The sequence below is a fragment of the Quercus suber genome, unplaced genomic scaffold (assembly GCF_002906115.3).
Source record: "Quercus suber isolate HL8 unplaced genomic scaffold, Cork oak 2.0 scaffold_405, whole genome shotgun sequence".
In the NCBI taxonomy this organism is placed as follows: domain Eukaryota; kingdom Viridiplantae; phylum Streptophyta; class Magnoliopsida; order Fagales; family Fagaceae; genus Quercus; species Quercus suber.
This window is the reverse complement of record NW_027069856.1, coordinates 472520-497074: the sequence shown is the minus strand read 5'-3', so window position 1 is coordinate 497074 and position 24555 is coordinate 472520. Positions and strand designations below refer to the sequence as shown.

At 34.0% G+C, this 24555-nt stretch overlaps 1 protein-coding gene across 2 annotated transcripts; it reads left to right on the top strand.

Annotated features, from left to right (window-relative positions):
* The first annotated feature begins 362 nt into the window (after window positions 1-362).
* LOC112020916 (probable sphingolipid transporter spinster homolog 2) lies at window positions 363-23144 on the top strand. Of its 2 annotated transcripts, XM_065761300.1 has the most exons (16): window positions 363-800; window positions 1250-1381; window positions 3896-3997; window positions 4108-4212; window positions 4319-4394; window positions 4530-4604; window positions 5459-5561; window positions 5655-5720; window positions 16436-16517; window positions 17822-17919; window positions 18131-18207; window positions 18326-18439; window positions 19374-19493; window positions 19707-19835; window positions 20670-20748; window positions 22292-23144. In XM_065761300.1, exons 1-16 carry the CDS (start codon window positions 682-684, stop codon window positions 22423-22425), a joined length of 1611 nt encoding a protein of 536 aa, XP_065617372.1. In that variant the 5' UTR covers window positions 363-681; the 3' UTR covers window positions 22426-23144. The 2 variants fall into 2 exon arrangements, with proteins under 2 accessions (XP_065617372.1, XP_065617373.1); XM_065761301.1 differs by lacking the exons at window positions 363-800; window positions 1250-1381 and adding an exon at window positions 2803-2949.
* Window positions 23145-24555: the final 1411 nt, after the last annotated feature.

Below are 24555 nucleotides of genomic sequence, written 5' to 3'. Positions count from 1 at the left end.
GGTATTTTTAACGAAGTCGTTTATAGTTCAAATCTCCTAATTATCCCATTATCCAGAAAAAAAAAAGTAATTAGAATAATGATATTAAAAATAATATCAAATGTAACCCACACTATTGCATATAAACATTCAACAACAATAATATATGGGTTAAAATAAATAAATTTTAAATATCAAGACCAAAATTAAAATTACACGAAACCATAAGTTATTATTTTATTTTTAATTCTTTAGATCCCCTATTTACCAATTGGTTTGCGCCACACAAAAAAAAAAAAAAAAAAAAATTTATAAGAATACCAATTGGTTTTTGAGCCAGAACCCATAATAATTTTCATTTTTAGTCATAAAAGGAAATTACCGAAACCTCATTTCTTTAGACTTCGCAATATACCATTTTACCATTTGAGAGGAGATTCTTGGTTGCGCCTACCAGTCTAGGGAGAAAGGGAGAGTGTATCGGTTGGAGGGATAGAGTCATGAGGGAGCAACGTGGACTTTGGTCTTGGAGTTGCAGCCTGGCCCTGGAGGACGCTTGCGTTGCTTAACAAAGACTAGACCAAGGAACAACATAACAAACAAAATAGTATAAAACTATATATATATATATATATATATCTCAGATATCAGATAACAAAAAGCAATCCTCCATCACAACAAAAACAACTTCCCCCTTAAGAAATGGATTCACTCCAGCCTAACCGTTCCAATCTCGAAGACGAAGAAGAAATGGACACTAAACCCTTAAAAGACGACGACTCAGCTCCCACTTCTTCTCCTTCATGGTTCACCCCCAAAAGGTACAACACAATTCAGACCGTCTTGTATTTTCAATTCTGTATTGCAAAAAATATTCTCGTTTTCAACTACTTCAAATTTCTAGGGTTTGCGTGTCAGTGTTTTCTAATTTCTGGTTGCTTTTTGAAAAGTATAAGCTCTGTTTGGTTCCTAAGAAAACATGTTAACATTGACGTATTTATTCCTAATTTCTTTAGGAAATGGAGTGAATGATTGATTAATGAATTAATTTATGATACTATATATATATATATATTTTTTTTTTTTTCTGTAATGCAAACATTTAATCATAAGGAGGGAAAGCTGAATTTTGTGTGAATTAAAGTTCAGCTTGGATTGCAATGTTTGCTGATTGGGATTTTATGCTTAGTTTTGTTTGAAAAAATAAAATGAAGATTTTTGGAAACTGGCTCCTGCATATATTGATAAAGGATTTATTTTCTGTTTGCAGGTTACTCTCGATCTTCTGTGTAATTAACATGATAAATTATGTGGATCGAGGAGCAATAGCAAGCAATGGTGTAAATGGTAGTCTTGGGACTTGCACGGATGGTGGAACTTGCACTTCGGGTAGCGGGATTCAGTAAGATCTACTGGAATTATTTTGTATGATTGTGTAATTATCAACCACAAATTTTACACACAATTCATCGGGGAAAAAAGGTTAACCTACTATGTAGTCAATATGAGACACATTATGTCGTGCTTGCTAAGAGTTAGACTTGCATGAATCCTATGTAGATAAATTCAAAGTCCCATATTCCCAGTCCAGCCAAGGGGTTAAAATGAAGAAGAAGAAAGATTCAGCACCCATGTCATACTATCTTCAGATATGACAACTACTAGTACCATTAATAACTCTTGTAGCTTTTGCAATTTATTATGTTATAAAATATTATTAAGATGCTATAGGGTTTTGAATTCCTAGATGGCTATGAATGAATTTCTGGAAATGAAAACTTGAAATGATATGCTGGAACTCATCTTCATCCAAGACTAGGATAGTGTTTATGTCATGAAGCCAATGAACTTTGGTTAAAGGCGGGTTCAAGATCCACTGTATGCATGTGTTCTTTTCACATAAAAAAGAAACAACAAATAGTGATGTAGCTCATGAATGATGTGTGCTCTACCTCTCCCCACCACACCCTCTCTATGTGTTTGTCTCTTTCCATGCTCATGAAGATATGTGCTTATGTTCCAAAGACACAAACAAGGTACAAGGATACTAAAAATAAATGCAATGCCAACCAAATTTTATGTTCTAAATTTTCATTATATTGTAATAATTTCATTAAAAAAACACAAAAAGTTGTGTGACCCTTATACATGGGAAGTATACAAAGGAAGAAAAGACTAAGGAACACAAATTCTGAGCAATATCACAATGAAGGAAAAGATGTGACATTAACTCCTTGTGGCTCTTACACATATAACACTAATCCATGATAATTAATCCCCTTTCCTTGATATCATCTGCTGTCAAAATTTTCCCCATTCAACACGCCAAGAGAAAAAAGCCTCTCATGATGGTACTCATATGTTTTGGAATGCTTTGCCATTGAAAGTGTTTTTTCCACTCCCATATGAAAAGCATTTTAATAGCTCTTGACTTGAAAATATTACATTTCAAAGGAATTCAAGCCATTTTGTCTTCTTCTTCTTCCATATAAGCTTGATTGCATATTTGCATTTAAATATTTATCCCACTATCCCGTTTCGTTTGGCCTTCTGTTCCATTTTGGGATCTCCCAAAATATGGTCCTCTCCTCTTTGAAAAGTCAATGGAGATAATGTTATTATTATTTTTTTTTAAATTACCCTTTTCATTATTTGAAGATATTCCTCTTTATTTGAGTTTAAATTAAAGTTGGTTGTTTTGGAAACTTATATATTTTAATTTAAAATACAATGCATTAAATGATGTTCCCTTGCATTTTCTAAACAAAACCAGCAGTAGGGGATGGAGGAAGTAATTGTATGCACACATAGTGGCATATTTTATCTGACAAGTCTCTCATAGAACTTTATTTGCATGTGTGTACGCATGCATTGGCATATTCTATGATACAATCTTTATCACATTTCAAGATTGATAATTTTCTCAGGTCTCTCATAGAACTTTATGTGTGTGTGTGGGCGCGCTTGCGAGTAAGTTCTATTTATTTTATTTAGTTATTCAATTAAACCAATGATTTGTTATCGTAATAAATAGCAATAACTACTTCATCCAATATGCATATTTTTTAATTTTCCATTTAAGCTAGAAGTTTGGTATTATGTATATACATTTTTATATGAAATTAAAATGGCTGCCATTTGATTTGATCTGAATGGCGCCAGACATTGTATTAATTAATCTTACTTTTTCTTGATAAGATTCTCACATCTGTGAAATGCTCGAGTGTTGCGTCTTAATAAAATTCAATGTACATCCGAAGATGTGGAATGCACCAGAAGCCAATTATTAGCAACTTTTTCTAGCACTTTATTTGATTGGTCTCGTGTGTGGGGCTATATTCATTGTGATTCCATTCCTGTGTTTCTAGAGTCTTTATCTTTTTGTGCATAATTTTTGTAATTCTTTGACTACTTCATGCCCTTGCTCATTGCAGTCTTTTTTAATAAAATTTATTATTTATCAAAAAAATTAAAAATGAAAGGAGTGTTTGGGGTGTAGTGTTTATGCTTCTTGTTGCATTTGTGCTTGCTATATATACGTGCATAATGCACACATACCAGATATCAATTCTTTGTCTATTTACAACTAGTAAAGTAAGATTTACCGCCGATGGGTACATGGACAGGCTGGTAGCCTTCATGCATGAACACACACTGCAATCATTCCTCCCCTACACCCACACCACCGTGACATTCTAAATTTCAGGAGAAGATGTAGCCATTCTTAATCTATTGGCTGAAATTTACAATCATCCTCTTCCAATATCACGACTAGTAGTTGAAGCTTGATATGCTATAGATTTTTTTTTATTTTTTTTATTTTATTATTTAAATTTTTATATGCTATGATATGCTATAGAATTTGTTTCCTTAAAATCTTGGTCTTCTTTGGCTTATCGTATCATTATTCTTGCAGGGGAGAATTCAACTTGAGCAATTTTGAAGATGGTGTTCTTTCTTCTGCATTTATGGTAGGACTTCTTGTGGCATCTCCAATATTTGCATCCTTGTCAAAAAGGTGAACACCTTCTGTAGTATATACGTTGCTCACTAAAATAATATCAGTGTCTTGTCATTTACCTTCTTGGGATCCAAGTTCTTATATATAACACATCATTGCACTTGCAGCCACAATCCCTTTAGGCTTATTGGAGTTGGGTTATCTGTTTGGACATTGGCTGTAATTGGGTGTGGTTGTTCCTTTGATTTTTGGTCCATCGCAATATGTCGCATGTAAGTTTAACAAAACTGTTGCTTTCAAGAACTGCACTTTTTTTAGTGCCTTTTATCACCTTCATGTACTAGATTGTGAATTTTAATGTGCGAGTTGTCTGTCTAGGCTGGTTGGTGTCGGAGAGGCTTCTTTCATAAGTCTTGCTGCTCCATTTATAGATGATCATGCTCCTCCTGCTCAGGTTTGTTTGATTTTGCTTCATCTTTTAGTTTCTATTTTTAAGTTATTATTGAACTTTTAGAATTTTTCTGAATTTTCTATTTATTTATCTGCTGATTTTGCATTTATTTTATATAATTCTTTGTCATGGTGCCAGAAAACGGCATGGCTTGCAACATTTTACATGTGTATACCAGCTGGAGTTGCTCTAGGCTATGTTTATGGTGGATTGGTAAGTTACATATTTGGGTAGCTAAACCTCCAGATTCTGTATCTATGATTCTCTTTTTGGTTAAAATTGCAGCTTCTTTTGTCTTTGTTTGTGAAGGTGGGTTTGGTTGTCCTTATTTAGCTTACAAAAATTTGCCTTGTGTGCTACACAATGTTGATTAAATTTTTTTTAAAAATATATTTGCAATTTTTTATAATATTCTTTAAATGCTGCACCATGTCAACTGATAAGTTTTGGACGAGGTGATTACTAATGGTGTTCAAGACAAAAATTGTTTTGTGAATAGCCCTTTCCTTCATTACCCGCAAATTTGGTTGGCCTATAATACCACTGCTGAAGTCAGTTTCCTATTCTAATTAGTACTGAATGGCTTGCTGTTTGCTCTTTATCTGGAGCCTTAGCCCTCCTGCCTTCACCTTTCCTATGTCTCCCTTTTTCCCAATGAACCAAAAGGAGAAAGCACTGTTGTGTTCTTTCCTGCAAGCTGTATATGTTAGTACTCCCTTCTGTTGAAGGTTCCCACAAAACTCCAAATTGGTGTTTGGACCCTGTTTTGGTTTTATGACGGACTATCCCTGTTAAGATGATAGGGTTAGTTTTCTACTATTTGGCCAGTTAGTAACGGATTATCAGATTTATTAGATCAGAGAACCTTGACTGATTTATGTGATTTTGGTTTCAGTAATCAAGATTAAAAAGGTCCAAGAATCTATACTGTTCTTATCTCTTTGGCTCCCCTAAATTTTAATCTATTTTAATGACATTTTTTGTATTGGTTCACTTGGTGGCATCTTTTTCTATTAGACTCTGGATATGTGTGATCATTAAAGGCTTCTGATTTTGCTAATTTTTAGGTTGGAGACTATTTGAATTGGCGATTTGCATTTTGGGTAGAGGCCATTTTTATGCTTCCATTTGCTGTTTTTGGTTTTGTGATGAAACCTTTGCAACTAAAAGGTACTTCTTTTGGGATGCATCACTCTATATATGTGTGTGTGTGTGTGTGTGTTTAATATTAACTTGGTAATGGTATTGAGCTTGTACCCACAGGATTTTCTCCTATTGAATCAAAAACATCATCAACATCTGTTGAAATTGCTTCGCCTGTAATTGAAGGTATTGCATATTTTGTCATTATTTTTATTGTTATCACTTTTTTTCTTCTTCTTGTTGTCAGCACTGCTCATACAATTTCATTTTGACAAGAAACTATAATCTAGTTCTTATCATGGTTTTTTTTTTTGGATAAGTTCTTATTATGCTTAATTGAAGAGTGGTCTTTAATAGTGGGGTGACAGACTCTACTACCATCCCCCACATCATATAGAAGTAGTTTAGAAAACTTCACCCAACCACTCCTAATATGTCTCCACAAACTAACACCATAAGCACTGGTCACCTTTTTCGTGCACCAACCACCCCAATCATTCCCATATTTTGCCTACTAAGACGATTGGCCAACACCTTCGAAATAATCTTATAAATGCCACCAACTAAGCTAATAGGCCGAAAATCCTTGATCTCCACAGCATCCACCTTTTTGGGAATAAGAGCAAGGAAAGAGGCATTAAGACTCTTCTCAAACACAGCCTGAGTATGAAAATTTTGAAACACTGCCATAATATCAGCCTTCAAGATACACCAGCAAGCCTGAAAGAAAGCCATAGAAAATCCATCCGGGCCAGGAGCCTTGTCACCTTTAAAATCACTAATCACCCCAAACACCTCATCCTCATCAAACGGCCTATCTAGCCAAAGTGCATCTTCCTCCGAGATACAAGAAAACTCCACATCATCTAATAAAGGTCTATGAGTCACAGTTTCAGCATATAGCTGCCTATAAAAATGGGAAATACAACCTGCTATAGCCTCCGGATCGGAAGACAACTCTCCATCCACCATAAGCCTATCAATGGAATTGAATCTTCTGTGAGAGTTAGCTATACGATGAAAGAATCTGGTATTCCTGTCTCCTTCTCTAATACAAAGGACTCTAGACTTCTGCCTCCAACAGATTTCCTCCATCAAAGTAACTCTCTCCAATTTTTGGCGTTCAAGTTTCTATGAATTTTCCAATGTTTGAACTGCCAATAGTCCAATGTAGCTAACATAACACACATATCTCTGTGTTTCCCAAAAGATTGATCAGAACATATCAATAGAAAAGGTTGTCTTTTATTTCGATGCTATAATATGAGAAACCCTTGCAGTTTTTTGAGATAATATAAAAAACAATCACACAATTAAAAAACAATCTCTCAGACCCAAAAATAAAAACCAATCACACAATTAACCCAATACATAAGCTCAACATCAAAAACCCATTTCAAAAAAATTAACAACAAATTCAGAGTCATACATACAGCTTTACATTTTGATTACAAAACACCCTGATACATTACTTACCAGAGAAATAACAAAACATAAACAATGATGATAATCTTCAAGCACAAAGAACAAAACTTTTAAATTCAAAACGTATTGATAATGCTGCGTTTAAAGACTATACATAGAACCAAACCCAATGAATGGAAATTAAAACTGGGCTCAAGTTTTAGAGGTCTCGAACGAGACCTCAAATTAGAGGTCTGTTTTGTTTTAGAGGTCTCAAACGATAAGAGGTCTAAAGATACGAAGTTAATGTTGCAAAATTTGTGACACTCAGAATGTGAAACTTCGAATTTGTCTCAAAGTCAATGAAGATTCTCACTAAAACAAAACACATAAAGAGAGAAGAAATCATTAAAAAATAAAAATAGAAACTTTAAGAGAGGGAGAGAGATTTACCTCGTGTAAAATTGTATCTTTTGTTGGCCTCAGGATTTGCTGTGGGCACAGAGATACCAACAAGACCGCAAATTGAGATATTTACCTTCTGGGTTCGTGTTTTTCTCTCTGTTTTCTCGCTATCCAAACAGGGAATGAGAGTATTTACTATTTCAAGGGCGGTGAATGTGATGATTGATTTTCTATTTTCTTTCTTTTCTTTTGTTTTATTTAATTGGGCTGAATTTAAAGTTGGGTTGGGCTATGAGTGAGAGTATAATGTCCTGGGTTTAGCCCAATTATGTCCAGACCTTAAATGGAAAATATTGGCCTAGTACTATTCCCTAATAAAATTTTACCAAATTTATATTTAATATTTTTATATTTTGAAAATATAAAATACAGTATTTAGTAATAAAATAAATATAAATTTATTTGAAATAAATAAAAAATATATTCAAATTTTTAATCATGAAATTCTCAATTTTAGTTTGTCTAACTAGTATTTGTATAATAATAATAATAATAATATAAGAAATTCTCAAAGATATCAAGGTATCTAATTCAAGTTTTGTATGGTTTGGCATCTATTTCAAATATTTAATTACATAAGTAATGAAGTCAAAAAAAAAATTTGCATAAGTAATTAAACAAACAAACATTTCTATTATACAAAATTGTAACGAAAGACTACTACACATACATAATATTCAAAGGTGATTGATACGTGTAACATACTAACCATCTTTAACAAAATATATATAGTAAGCAGAAATACCAGTTGGAGTTTAGCTAATTTCAAAACGTGGAAAGCTTGAAAGGGTACTCTTCAGCAAGGTGAGTCTACCACCCGTTGACAAATAAAGCCGCTTCCAGCCTGAAAGCTTCTTTTCCATCCTCTCAAGGATCAAATTTCAAATAGATGTTGTTTTGAACAAAGTTCCTAATGGCATACCCAAGTAAATCATAGGCAAACTGCCCACCCTACACTGAAGGATATTAGCCAAAAACTGAATGTTACGCACCTCCCCAATATAGACAATTTGACTTTTCCCCACATTCACCTTCAAACCAGTAAAAGCTTGAAAACAAGTCAAAACAAGCCTAATAGAAAGAATTTGCTCTCTAGAGGCATCACAAAAAAGAATTGCATCATCAGCAAATAAAAGGTGAGAAACACGAATACTAGTAGAATTAATAGGACCCACATGAAAACCCTGAATGAAACCACCTTCCTCTGTTTTCTTCAGGATACGACTTAAAACCTCCATGATCAAAAGAAAGAGAAGGGGAGACAAAAGATCATCTTGTCTAAGACCTCTAGAGCTACTAAAGAAACTAGTAGGAGATCCATTAACCAGAACTGAGAAGCGAACAGTAGAGACACAAGTTTTAAGCCATCTCCTCCATCTATCCCTAAAGCCTGTCCTCTCCAACAAATAAAACAAAGCATCCCAATTCACATGATCATATGCTTTTTCAATGTCTAAGTTACACACCACCCCCGGAGTATGACATTTCAATCTACAGTCTAAACATTCATTAGCAATAAGCACTGAATCCAAAATCTGTCTGCCACCAATAAAAGAATTCTATGACTCCGAAATAAGTTTATCCAGCACCCGCCTCAATCTGTTAGCTAAAACCTTATACAACAGCTTATACACATTGCCCACTAAGCTGATAGGGCTAAAATCTTTGATATTCAAAGCATTATTTTTTTTGGGAATCAGAGATAGAAAAGAAGCATTCAGAAACCGTTCAAACTTTGGGCTCCTACGGAAATGATCAAAGAATGCCATGACATCTATTTCCACTACACTCCAGCATTTTTGAAAAAATGCCATAATGAAACCATCAGGACCTGCAGCTTTATCACCCTTCATCTCTTGAAGAACCTTTACCCCTTCCTCCTTAGAAAAATCCCTCTCTAGTTCAAGCCACTCATCCTCCTCAATTCTAACAAATTCTAATCCATCCATAGAAAGGCGGCAAGTATCTGACTCAATGTACAAACTCTAATAAAAATGGACCACCTTAGACTGCACCTCTTCCTCATCCTCATAGAGAACACTGTCCACCTCTATACCCCGAATAAGATTAGTTTTTCTATGGGAGTTTGCAACACAAAGTAACACCAGTATATCTCCATTTAGCTAGCCTGTCTCTAGTTGTTAATTTGTTTTTAGTTGCCAACCATCCTATGAAAGTATGTCTAGGAATAGCTAGCTGAAACCAAAGAAACTTCCTCCAATCCACCTCCAACTCTTTTACTCTAATTTCATTATAGGTGGCAGCACAAGAGTAGCAGCCAGAGATTATTATTGTCCACCTTGCTGCATCTTTATATTTGAGATTCACAAGATTCAAAACAGACTACTTTTGCTTCAGGCTTGCTTGCTGCATCATAAATCACCCTATATCCAAATTCTAATGAAAGGGTACCAATAGGATGCCAATTTTCATGCCATAAGATGATAAGAATATGGTCTTCCCATCCCCTACTTCAAATTTAATGAAGCTCATAGCTAGATCCCTTAATTTTAGGATGGCTCTCCAACCCAAGTTAACACTTGTGGGACTTTAACAGTCCATAGACAACTGCCTTTCAGCAGGTTGGAATGGACCCAGGCTACCCAAAGAGAGCCAGCTTTTGTGTAAAGATTCCAAATATGTTATGGAATAGCTGATTTGTTCCAATCCTTCTTCTCTCTTGGGAAGGTAAAGTTTTTCCCAGGATACTTTGATGCCCCCTTTACTAGTGCTTTGGCATGACCAAAAAGAAATGGTTGAAATACGTGTATAGTTAAATTGTAATTATAATAATTTTGGCAAGCTTTCTCTAAAGTCTTAATTGTAAAGTTGTAATTTGCAATTATGTGTTTTGCTGGCTTTTATTCCATGTCAAATTTTATTATAATTTTATTCAATCTTTTGTACCCTATATTTATTGCGGGATTTAATTGTAAGAGTTGTGTATTAGAGAAAGAGAGAGTGTGAAGACTAAAGCAATTGAAGACAGAAGATCTCTCACGGGTATCTTGCGACTAAGAATCCCGCGAAGTGATGCATATGATCTACACATGCTGAAATGCAAAGAATCAGGACAGGATGGAGACAGCTGTATTTCACAAGTATCTCGCAAGTAAGGCCTTCCCACGAGACACCCACGAAACAGTCTATTCTGTCATACTGTACTATTTGATACACACTTTCTATGTCTACACTATATATACCCACATTACCCACAAATGTTAAGGAGTGCTTCTGAGAGAAAACCGTAGCCACAAACCTTGAGAGTTAGAGATTGTTATACCCACATTTCTCTGCACAATTTATTGTGGATTTTCCTCAACTCCTACCTCTCAATTTCCATACCATTGCAAGGCTGATAGCCCAAACACTTACCACACCTTTTCAAAGTGTCAAGTAAGGTTTTGGTGCTGCTGGGAAGCATTGGAAGAAACCAAGAATGGCAAATGCAACATGGAACTTGTTGCGGGATCCGAAGAACTAGACAAAACACGATTCCGAGAAGCCTTGTTGAAGTAGGAGTTTTAAAAGTTTAGGTGCATCGGGTAGATTAGGCTTGGAGGGTCTCTTGTTAACCCATATATTCCAACTGATTGTCTAGTGGATCGATTACCACTTAGAGGGAGGCGGAGAGGTTTTTCTCCGAGTTCTTCGGTTTCCTCTTTGATAACACATTAATGTGTTATCTTGTGTTTGCATCCTTCTTCTCTACTCTTTTACATTTCATTTTATTGATGTGTTACTTTCATTATGAATTAGAGTAGCTTGTTTGTTTATCCGCTCGTTTTTACATTATTCCACATTTTGTATTAATTAGTGTAAAATCTATCGAGCCGTAACTTTAATTTGGGAGTCTAGACAGCTCTTGTGTTTTCAACACATTTTCGAGCTTTCATTAATAATCTTTTTGGGCAAGATTCATAGATGTACATGACAATTGACATGACAAATTACATTCATAATTAAATTGGTATGTCCTCAACATTATCACTAAAATAGTTATTACTTTCTACCCTTGACCCTTAAGTGAGCCACCCCAAAAACCCAAGAACCTAGTCCACACAAAGAAATAGAGAGAAGAAAATATATATATATATATATTTTAAGACCTTTAAAAGCATCGCTTTTGTTGGCTCTGGCGTGGCTCTGTGCACACACAGACCTAAGAACCAGGAATTGATTGGAACTTAAAACTCACCTCAAAAAAAAAAAAAAAAAACCTTCCTCAACCACCAATTGAAACAACTTCGATTCAATAAAAAAACTGCGAAATCCACCCATATCAATCCAAAACAGGAAATAATTAACCGGGAACAATATTTCTGACTAATTTGAGGTAGCCGGGCCTCTCAAAGACTCAATATTTTTGCTTCTACCAAACTAAAGTTAGTTATTAGGTCAACTTCCCATTTTTCTAAGTAAAAAATACATTTAATTTATAAATCTAAGATTTACAAGATTTTATTTCGATCTCATCAAAAAGCAAAAAGCAAAAGATGAGGTTGTCCCCACTAACAAAAATATGAGGGGGAGTTGCTTAAGATAGTTTGGTCATATTCAGAGGAGAGTGATTTATGCACTAGTTAGAAAGAGTGAGATGATTTAAGTTGAGAGAACAAAAGGTAGAAGAAGAAAAAAAAAATAACATTATTAGTAGTAAAAAAGGACTTGTCAATTAAGAAAGTAACAAAGAATATGATTTTGGATATAATAGAGTGGCGGATAATAATCTATGTGGCATATTCTGACTAATCTATTGAGAATCCATAGTTGACCCAAAAATTTGGGACTAAGGCTTGGTTGTTATTATTGTTGTAAAATAACCATCTAAAAAAAAAGATCTAATTTCTTGAGAAAAAAAAAATCTAAAATTATAAATTTTATATTTACACAGATCTAATTTCAATCTCATCAAAAAGCAAAATCAAAATAACCATTACATTTCAGTATTACAATCAAATACCAAGTCATATTTTTTTTTTTTTAAATTAAAAAAAAATTGATTTTCTTATTTTTCTGGAAAATCCAAAGCCACAATATGCCGACTTGTGAAGCTCTAAAGTCAAGGCTCTTGTTGAAGAAAAAAGACACATATTAGAGCTTGCATCATGTGATGTTTGGGGAACCCAAGGTCATAAGAACCCAAAACCACCACAAATTATAGAGTTACAGATAATAGCTGAGAGAAAAACGTAGTTTAATAAGAGAAAAGACACAGATTTACCAGTATATGAGGAGGGTGAGAGTTGAGTTGCAAAACTCACACCATGGATTAAGAGAAAAGTCATGGACTCACGACTTGAATGAAGATTGAGGGGAGATGAGAGTCTGAGAGGGGGGGTAATCTATTAAAAATGAGAAAAAGAAAGATAGGAATAATAATAAGAGATAAGGTTAGATTCTCAGTTTACAACAAGCTTACCTTAGCCAAAAAAAGAAATGAAAAAGAAGAGATAAATATGAATTAAAGATGTGGTCAGGATGGTTTTTTCTGTTAGAATTTCCTTAAACCTGACACTTGACCCGCAACGTGCTTTTTAAGGAAAATAAGGCCTGCAGCTGGATATCAATTTTTGAAGTTGGCACTAAACCACCCTCTAGTTTGCACTAAAGTGAAAACGCTATTGCATATTTGGTCATCAACCTTTGAACTTCATTTCAAAATTGTCCTTATACTTTAAAATGTTTTAGTTTAGAAATTAGACCTTATACTTTCAAACTGGTCTTTATCATCATCTAATGGACGGAAAATTCCGACTTGGCAAATGAAATTCATGCCATGCCATAGGCTCCACATTGTCAAAGTGACACTGGTTTCATGAATCCCATTTAGTATGCCTGCATTTTCTATCCATCAGTTTTTAGTTGACTATGTGGACCTTTTTAAAACATTTTGAAGTATAGGGATGATTATGAAACAAAGGTTAAGGGTTGTGGACTAAATATGCAATTTAACCTTAATAAAATTTACAACGTGGACATATTTATCACTTGAGCAAATATTTAATTCCTTATGACCAACCCCATTGCCATCTTCCATTGCTGTCTACTGCTGGCGTATGGTCTCCTGAATTCTCACCACTCTTCAAGACCTCATAGCTGCTCAAAACCCACTGGTGCCCTTTTAGAACCCGACGCCCATAGCCTACACCATGGAACACCAAAATCAACCCTAACCCACTACTATAAATCCTGCCCTTCAACCAATTATGTCTAAAACTGATCCATTCAGCTGTTGTTGCAGTCACCAAACTGATGATCCATTTGATCTGTGAACCCAATTCCACAAGAGTTGCCTTAGATTGCAAAATCCTCAAGCTGCTGCCCGATTTTTAATAAATTAATGGTCGGTCACCCAAACCTTGAAACCCAAACCCATTACCCACTCCTTGATGGCTCTTCGGTGAGGTGGGAGAGAACATGATGAACATAAGGAGGGGTGAGATTTCAGGTCAGAGAAGGAAGATATGTAGAGAAAATTAACGAGTTCAGTTTAGTCCAATCTACAAGGTATTTTAGTAATAACTTCGAAATTTGAAGGACTAACATACAAAATAGGTTAACCACAAAGGGTATTTTGTAATTTTTCAAATAAGGGTTGATTTAGATGGGGTATTTTTCTCAAGCTACACTCAGAAAATTGTACACATAAACGTGTGAAAAATCAGTAAATTTGGATGGAACCCTAATTATTTCATTTTAGTACAAACTTAAGCGTAGCTTAGTGAAAAATTCAAAAATTCAGGGATTAAATTGTGAAATGGGTAAACCGTTGTAAATTTTGTGTGTGTGTGTGTGTGTGTTTAGGAAGCATACGTTTTACAGAACGGATTTGAAAGCAGTTTTTGATGCCAATTTATTGTAATGCAGTATTTGTGTGCCTAGGATGTAACTGCGGGCAAGTTTCTGGTGGTGATATTATATAACTAATACACTCAGTAAAGTGTCATGCCAACTAGATTTCGCTGGATCCACTTGAATTCTTTTGCTAGTCTGCTCTGTGTAAGGGCATATATAAGTTCTAGTACTTATAAAAAAAGGGCCTATAAGATCTAGTGTCATATTCTCTCTCTTGTGCACATACACATACTCACACTCCTTTCCTGTCTATTGATATTAACAAATCTTGATTTTGTGGACATCATTGTGATGCAGTCCACAGTAACCAATGGCTGCTAGAACTGATTTAGAGCAAAGAAAAGTAGGAGAATAGAAAGAGTAGATGAAGAAACAAACCCAAAATAGGGCCATAGAGAATGATTCTCTAAAATAGATATTTTAATTGGTAAAAGATGCCTTACATTAGCCCATACTTGACATATAAATAGCACTACATTCTCTAGTGACAGCTTGCATAATAATTACTCTCCCTAGATCCAAGATCATGCAATCAAAAAGTCATAAAAGACTATTAACTCAAATTAATACTTATTTACTGACCCAAATTAGGACTTATTGACTAGACTCCAAGAAATATTAAAGACAGCTTTGAAAAATCATATCTAGCTGGCTGCATCAGTCTCCCTTGGTTTCAGAAAACTTGATCTCGAGTTCAAGTTCAGATCCTTCCCTCGATCTATTGGATGTCCAATCATTCCTTTCCATCTTTTTTTTTCCTCAGCGATAATAGTGGAACCGACATGCTACTTGTCAATCTTTTCTCGCTCACGATAAACCTTGTTGAACAAATTGTTATTTGTAATTTGTTTTTTCTTTTTTGCATAGTGTAGCACATGAGACCAATGCTAAGAAATTACATATTCATCCATTGGTCCTAGATTTCTTTTCCCTTTTGATTCACATGGCACACAAGCTTCAAGCTTCACTTATCTTTTTTGGACAAGGACCCTTAATCTCCATTGATGGACCAAAATCAATATCTAATTTATCATCAGGAAATATATATTTGTCAACCCCAAGAAAATCAACATGTGGATTTTGCTCTTCTAGTGATAATGTCTTGACACCCAATTGCTCTATGGCTACAACAATGAATCTTACCTTTGAATAATTCTCTTTTGTAAAATCAACAACTTTTTATATTTGAACAAAAGAAGTCTCATCATCATCATCCTCAACTTGTTTGCAAAATTCATAATATTCATCAGGGTACTTGTCATAGATTGGCAGAGAATTCCAATCCACAATAATGTCTTCTTTAGAGTATTTTTCTCATGTCTTCAAATATGTTTGGAAGACAATATGCCAAAGAAGTGGAAAGCTGTTAAAATAGGTCAACTCAACTTTCCTTGAGCTGATCCCTCCATCGACCTCACAACAGTAGATGAATAAAGTAAATCCACAGGAAAGACTTCCTTAGCTTTAAAACTACCATTGAATTCTGGTATTTCAAGCTTTATGTTCATCTCCCATCTTGTGTCATCCTGAACAGGGATCAACTGGATGACCTGTAGGCTGTCTGCCATGTCCACAACCCGCCATATTCACAAAAATCATACTTAATCCCAATAGCTCTGATTCCAAATGATGCAGTCCACAGTAACCAATGGTTGCTAGAACAAATTTAGATCAATGAAAAACAGGAGAATAGAAAGAGTAGATGAAGAAACAAACCCAAAATAGGGCTGTAGAGAATGATTCTCTAAAATATATATATATATTAATTGGTAAAAGATGGCTTACATTAGCCCATACTTGACATATAAATAGCACTACATTTTCTAATGACAGCTTGCATAATAAATTCTCTCCCCTAGTTCCATGAGCATGCAATCAAAAAGCCATAAAAGACTATTGACTCAAATTAGGACTTATTGACTGACTTAAATTCTACACAAACGATAACATAAAGGACTAAACAATAAACTGACCAGACTTAAAGAAATATTAATTTGAAAAATCATATCTAGCTGGTTGCATCACATTGGAAGTGTTTATCTTTGCAACATATTTCTGTGCTTCTTGGTTCTTTACATGTTTCAATTTTTTTTTTTTTAATGATAGAACCATTCATTATGGTTTTCTTAGATATAAAGTTTCTTCACTGAGTGCTAATTAGTTCCCAACTGTAGATTCAGAGGTCTCAGATATAAATGTTCGTGATGCGGTTCATGTTGAAGGTATCATGGCTCAAGCCTCTGATAAAGGTTCTGAGTAAGTGGTTCTTGCATCTGTGCTTCTCCATGCCTCTTTTATGCTTACATATGGCTGTATATGTACTGGCATTTGCTAACATGAGGAAAATTGGATTATGCCTCCTTTTAGAAGTATATAGATAGTGAAGGGAAAGGAACTAAATACTACTAATGTTATAAAAAGCAGAGGGAGAGTTCCAAAACAAGAAAAGTTTTTAAAAATATTATTATAATTATTATTTTTTTAATTTTTTTAAGAAAGACACCGCTACAAAAAACTAAGTACCAAGTATGCATTTTGTCCTCACTGAAGACTCATCGTCAAAGCACCTCAAACTTAGATTTTTTTTGGGTGAGTATGGTTGACAATGCATGTTGAAAGACACAACTTCAGCTATAAGTATAAGAAAGATAATTGACCTGTTTGTGTCTCTAGGAAAAGAAACAAATAACATAACGCTTCTATGAGAATAATGATTAAATTCACATTTTCTCCTCAAGTTAAACTTTTGGAAAAAGTGGTAATTTATCATGGTATTAGAGTAGATGTTCCTGAGTTTGAACCCTATCTCCCAATTTTTTTATATATATAAAAAAATCCCATATGTTGGGCCCTTGATTGGTGAGGAGCAAAGGAGAGTGATTAGGAAAGTATGACTTCGAATAGAATAGAATGGCGGAAAAGATTATATGCTGACCTGGGTTAGTTTGTTCAGGATTCAAAGCTGATCCAAAATTTTGGGATTAAGGCTTTGTTCTTGGGCCTCATTTATTATGGGGGAGTTTGGGCCTACACATAAGAAGTGTTAGAATAATGATTAAATGATTAAAATCATTCTTCTTTAACAGCTTAAACTTTTGGGATAACTGGTAATTTATCATTTTCTATTTTTACGTCACATATTGTATTTACAGAGTGAGAATGCTGGAGTACCTAACAGAGGGGGAAAAAAAAAAGAAAAAAAAAAAGAAAAGAAGAAGAAAGGATGCTGGAGTCACTTCTTTAATATTCATTGTACCAATCTGGTGATGGATCCCCATTTTGACGACTATGATTGAGCTTAATTGTTTTAAGTTTCAGTCGGGCCTGTACCATTAAGGTGGTTCATGGCAATGCAGGTTTCTTATTTGTTTTGTCCATTGCTATGCCTAGTTATCCATCTCAAGGGATAAGAGTTTTTTCAAGTTCCATTTGTATGTCTGGTAACCCATTTGATGTCTTTTGACACCTCATAAAAATTTGTTGCAAATAGAAAGAGTATACACATCTCATCTCCTTACCATCCTCCTCTATCTAATTGTTTCCTCATCTTTGTATTTCAGGTCAGAGGGTGCATTCGGAATTATGAATCGGTTTTCTAGATTTTCAGAAGACATGAAAGTGCTTTTGCTGGATAAAGTTTATGTTGTGAATGTTTTAGGTACTTTCTCATTTTCTGCATAAGATTGCAGTTTCTTCATTTGGATACAAACTTAGAAAAGTATCAACTCAAAATGAGCTCATATTTGTGATCGTGATCTTTGTTAGTTTTATTTGGAGTTTCTAATAGAGTGGTGGCTATCAGGTTACTTATCTTATATATTAAATATTTGTTTATGTTGTTATTATTTTCCTTTCCATTTGGTTGGCAGGTTACATAGCATACAACTTTGTCATCGGAGCATACTCATACTGGGGACCAAAGGCTGGTTATAACATTTATCATATGGTATAACTATTTTATTAACTTCCATTTATTATCCTTTCATCTGGGAATTTTTTTTTCCCGGTTAATTTTGACCTTTAGTGACAATAGCTACCTTGTGTTTAATTGAGACTCTTGGCAGAGTGATGCAGATTTGTTGTTTGGAGGGATCACTATCGTTTGTGGAATTTTTGGGACGTTATCTGGAGGCCTCATCCTGGATTATATGGGTTCCTCAATCTCTAATGCTTTTAAGGTGAGTTATGTCGCATCTAAGGAATATGCAGGTGAATGGCTCTTGAAATACATATTCATGCATTCTTAGATATCCCAGCTGCTGATTACAATGTAATTTTAAGTTTGTTCTACAATTGTGAGTAATAAGACATTATTCAACCTTTACATAAGTACACTTGGACAAATATAATGTTTGTTGATGTTGCATACTTGCATAAATGCTTGAACTTTTCATTTAATGGATTTGCGGATAATTCACTTTAGCCATGTTGTTCATTGCAATAATTGCAAAAGTTTGAAAAAGCTTTACAATTTCCGCCCCAAATCTCACTGTTAGTTGCTTTTGAGCTTGCATAAGTTTTATTTTTTATTTTTTTTGGGAGGGGTGGGGGGGTTATGCTTTTCATTTTTGTTTTCTTAAATACCATTTGCCTGGGCATGTTTGTATATTTTGATTTTGACGGGTATTTAGGATCTTAATTTTCTTTCATATCCTATGGTCACATGTACGCACATGAAAACACAGACATTCACTTTATTACTGAGCAAGTAAATGTTGTAGGTTTCTTACTAGGCATTTCCTAATCTTTTTATTTTATTTCTGGTTTTGTTTATGTACAACATAATTAGTTTGAAACTTTGAATTGATTTTCAATAGTTATTTGTTGAAAGCTCATACTATTTTTTATTGCTTTATTTTAAATTAACTTGTTTCTGCAAATTTTTATTGTGATATCTAATATCTTATTTATAATATAATCCTGAAAATGGCCAAGTTTTATACAGAAAATTATTTTTGTGTCTTCTGTATTTGTGTACATGCACTGATGGAGATTGTCATCTGCCGTTTTTTGTAAATGTAAAATTTTCATTTTGCATTTTTAATATCTGAGTTTTCTGACAATAACTTGTGTACTATATATTATATTCTAACTTCCTCATTCCTGTAACAGCTTCTTTCTGGAGTTACATTTCTAGGTGCAATTTTTTGCTTCAGTGCCTTCTGTTTTAGAAGCTTGTATGGTTTTATACCTCTTTTCTCAGTGGGTGAGCTACTAGTGTTTGCCACACAGGTAAATTTATAATTTTGTGAATTTGTTTAAAAATTTGATTGTCATATTAGCTGGTCTTGCAGTTGTTCTTTACTTAATGGCTGATTTTTTTAATTAAATAAATAAATATATATAGTGCAAGTTGACAGTAATTTTTAGAATGCTTTTATTCTGAAATAATATTTTGAAATTTGATTTTCACATTTCCTTCACTGCAACTCTTTGCTTTTGCAGGCTCCTGTTAATTATGTGTGTCTCCATTGTGTCAAACCAAGTATGAGGCCATTAGCTATGGCTATGTCAACTGTTTCAATCCACATCTTTGGTGATGTGCCTTCCTCACCTCTTGTTGGGGTCCTTCAGGTGCGTCTTCAAAACTCTCTTGATTCACATCTTAGAGGAAGGGGAGAATAATGTCATTGATATAAGGTTGTCTCCTCAACATGCATAAATTGTTCCAATAAATAATTAAATACTATTCATTGTTTTATGATTTATTTTGTGCTGAAAGGTGTAGCATCTTCCACTTTGGACAAATAATCTTGCTACTTTTTTGGTCCTTTGTGGCTTCCTAATTAAGTTTTTTTTTTTTGGCAAAAGTAGTTTTTGATGTGGTATTAGTGAGCATTAGGTTGATAATTCATATGAAATCTGGACCTTTTTCATAAACATAAAAGTTACTCTCTGGGTGCTTAAGAAATTTTGCTTATGACATTCTGTAATGTCCCAATTTTGGAGGAGTGGAGAGATCGGGGACATTGTAATGTTTTAAACTAAAGTGCGGACATTGCAACTACCTTATACTTGAGGGGGAAAACTGTAATATGCCCTAATTTTTAGGAATCTCTTCATAACATGATAACAACTCCACATTTGGATGCTTTTTGTTTATATGCTGAAAGTTTTTTTTTTTAATTAAAATCATTTTGTCTCTAGAGGTAAGGCAGCCTATCAACCACCTCTCAAACCTTGCAAAAACATTGAGCCTTGTGCACTGTATACAACTTTTCTTTTCTTTTTTTTAATAGTAAAATCATTATTTTCACTGTTTGATAATGTCCTTGCAATTCCTTTCTTCAGCTTGGGGTGGTAAAGGCTTCTAGTTTGATTTCCTTTCCTGCCTTGCGTCCTTAGCCTTTCCCATCTTCAAATATTTTTTGATGGCATCATCTTGGCTCTAATAAATGTCATACACAGGATTATGTTAACAATTGGAGGGAAACAGCACTTATTCTGACATCCATTCTGTTTATTGCTGCTGGAATATGGCTTATAGGTGAGTGACAGAGAATCAGTTAAAACAGCTTGTGCAGAGGTGATGATATAAGTGTTTCTACCTTTGGCTTCAATTGAAGCCTCCAATATTTTGTTTTTTTATAGTGAACTTAAGTTTAAAAATTTAAAGAAAGAAATTTTAAATTCAATATAACATGCATTAGTTGTATATATATGTAAATACGTGTAAAGGCAGTTACCCTGTTTTGGTCCGGGTCAAAGTAGGGTCCTGGTGGGGTAGATGGAGATAGATAGATAGTCTTAAATATTAGTGTTTTCTGCCTGAAGTGGCTACTCTCAAGACTGCTGTATCTGTTCAGCACAGATAAGATTTATTTTTTTGGAAAGGTTTGGCTCCAAACATGTTTGAAGCCTTAGGCTTCAACCCCCAATAGGAAGATAACATGTGGCCTTATCATGTGCAATGTACATGACTCATTTGGTTGGGTTAAGTGTGGTTAAGTGAGTTGACAGGGACACATGTCATCTTCCCATTAGGGGTAGAAGCCTAAGGCTCCAAACATATTTGGAGCCAAACTTTTCTTATCTTTTTATAGTAAATCACTTTGTTTTCCAGAATCATGATTGGCTTCATATACTTCAAGAAGCTTTCACAGTAATGTGAAGTTACTGATTTTGAAGTTATTAAAGAAAAAAGGTAGAATCTGAAGCTATTAGCATGAGCATTCATTCTTAAGATGCCACAAATTGTTTTTCAGTATTTATCCAAGCCACGCTTACCAGATATGCCAGTTCTAACTTGACTTCTCAAGTGTAATCTGTTAAGACCCCAATAAGCAAGATAAAGGTGTATTGTGTCAAGTGTGTTTTGAGCAACTTCTGGATAATTCTAGTAGAAGAAGCCTTACCTTAACTTTGTAGGGTGCTAAATTATTGTTAAACTCTCATTCTGCTCTATCTAGGGCCATTACTTCTATTAAATCTCTAGGCCATCAAGCCTTATTCGTAGATTCTGCTTGCATTTCTTTCTTTTTTTTTCTTTTTTTTTTATCTTACTACTATTTTTAACTTATATAATGTTTCACTGTCTTATCTCTTCTCAACCTTTCCAGTATTTGTAAACTTTGTTCAGGTTTCATCTTTCTCAAATAAAGTTGAACTAAATTTCACTGCTTACTCATGTTTGCTCAATATTTTGTACTCCACAGCAGTTTCCTTTGCTCCTGATGACTGTCAAAAGAAACATAAATCTATTTACTGGCTGTTAACACAGCTTTGGAAAGATGTACCACTTTTGGACTAAATACTGTCACTAATTCAGTAAAAAAAAAAAAAATCATGGCATGGTAAATTGTACAATTCATTTATTTTGTACAAAGAAAAGAGAGAGTTGTACTGTTTCTTCATTCATCAGCAAGTTATCTATTTTGAGCAACATAGTTAATCTTTGATAATGTTCCATCATACATCTTTCAAGCCCAAGGATGTGATGACTGGATAAAAGAAAGTCAATGAAAACCTATCTGATTGTTGATGAAAACTAAATAATATGGAGTTTAATGAAAATTGTATTACTTTTACAGGGATATTCCTGAAAAGTGTGGACAAGTTTAATGAAGGTGATGAAAATGAAGTCTCTACAGTTGAGAAGGCCAACATGAAGCCATTGCTGGGAGGGAACAGAAATGAGATGATAGATGACCCTGGCGAAGCATAAGTTCTCCCTGATGTAGTGCATTCTACTTTCTTCATCCTGAATATAGTGCAACATTTGATAGTTTATTTGGGTCTTTCTTAACGGGTGATTTGTGGTGGAAATATACAGCATTGTTATAGGTTTCTTAAGATTTTCCTCCAATCTGTAACTTGATAATTGGACAAAAGTAAGCAGCTATCGTCTCTTTCTGGTTCAGAGTCTTTAAAGTGAGCAACTTGATGAAAAGGTACTGGACAACTTATTTAAGAGTGGATCTGAAAAACTCCTGTTCATCTATAAGATTCTAGTGCTGTCGGATGAGAAGTTTTAGGTTGCCACTTGGATAAGATTGCTGTCAAAATTTGTATGTTGAAGATTTGTGAGAGATCATGCAAAGCTAAAACTGTATTTCCATCTTCAATCAGTCAGAAAACAAGCAGGTAAATATTAAGGTTGAGCTTTGCTATTTGTTTGTCAGAGAAATTGTTGATAGCAACAGTTTGTAACAAGAATTTTTTTGAATCGTTCACAGCACATTTTTTCTGGTGTATAGTCTTCAACAATTATGTAAATAAAATTTATTTGTTGACAAGTTACAACAACAAAGCCATGATGCTAAATTTTGGGGGTCAACTATAGATCCTCAATAAATTAAACAAGGTTGGCCACATGTATTTATTTTTTCCTTCATTGATTTTATCTGAAGTCTGTCACTTTACATGACATGACCTTTTTTACTACTACTACTAAAAATGTTATTTTTGGTTTTTTAGTCTTTTATTGATGTTATTTGCTGACAAGTTAACAGAATTTAAAATATTGGTTTATTATGCTCTTCCTAAATTGTGTTTACCATTTCATATAGACGCATCAAGCAAATGTGAATCATTTAAATAGACGTGCTGTGTGTGCGTGTTTGCTTGAAGCATCTTTCCCTTTCTTCCTAAATTTAGTAGAACTAAATTAGTAGAAGCAGAAGTGGCTCAACATAGACTACAGTCCTGATCATTAAAGTCTATCACTAAACCTACAACTACAACAACAACAAAAATTACATTAGTGTTTGGGAAAATTGTATAGTTTTAACTTTTAAGCCGTCCATTAATATTATGGTATGAATCATGCAACTGGCGTCTAACGTGCAAGGTGCTACTAATGTCTAGTTGGTAGGAATTGCTTGTGGATCATTGTTTTGAAACCGGACCAGACAAGAACGGGAGGTTCGACTGGAAAAACTGGAAACCGGGATGAAAATTGGTTTTTTAAGCATAAAGAATTGAAATTACTGTTAATTCTGCGAACCCCATAAACCGGGGTTGGACCGCACGATTCATGCAAAACCGGTGGCATGAACCGTGAGGTCCAATCTCGGTTTTTTTTATTAAAAAAAAAAAAACAACTTAACACAATTCTATTCTACCTAATTAAATTATTTATCTCTTACAAGGAATAAAAAAAATTATAATTAAAATCCTTCAAAGATATTCAACTTTACTTCAAAAATTAATCATAAATTTTAATTTTTTATAGTTATTATTTTATTTTATTAACTTTCTTATTTAATTATTAAATATATGCATGAAAATCATTAAATTTCTCTCACATATATAGATATATTAGTCAATTTTGCTAATTTTATAAGTTTAATATATATATATATAGGCTTTAATTAATTATTAAATTAATTATGACGTGAATCTCTCCTCTTTACGGCTCAATGAATGGTCTGGGTTTCAAAACCATGCTGTGGATCCCATTATTTGTATATGACATGGATCTTATTTGTGTATGATATGGATGTACAAAACTACAAAATATCAACTCCTTTCACTCTTCGTTTTAGGAATATTACAAATTTTACTACATAAACTTTACAATGTAATATATTATCAATCACAAAAATTTATTTTATAATTTATTTACTATTATTCTGTTAATGTAGTGACACCAATCACATTTATTATTAACCCAGTTTGTAAGCTTTTTATAATAAAATTTATAATAGTTTTAGCATCCCAAAAAAAAAAAAAAACGCTGGGATAATTTTTTTTTTTTTAATTTTGAAATCTGCATAAATTTATTGATCAAAGTTGGTTAGTGATGGTCACATGTTAGTCCACTCAATTGAGAAACCAATGTTTAGGGACATAT

What these genes read in the sequence shown, in the direction of transcription:
- LOC112020916 (XM_065761300.1), top strand. Translation starts at nt 682, where the DNA reads ATGGATTCACTCCAGCCTAACCGTTCCAATCTCGAAGACGAAGAAGAA. An exon ending in GCTATGTTTATGGTGGATTG is followed by an intron (nt 4,605 to 5,458) that starts GTAAGTTACATA and finishes GCTAATTTTTAG; the next exon opens with GTTGGAGACTATTTGAATTG. An exon ending in GAAACCTTTGCAACTAAAAG is followed by an intron (nt 5,562 to 5,654) that starts GTACTTCTTTTG and finishes TTGTACCCACAG; the next exon opens with GATTTTCTCCTATTGAATCA.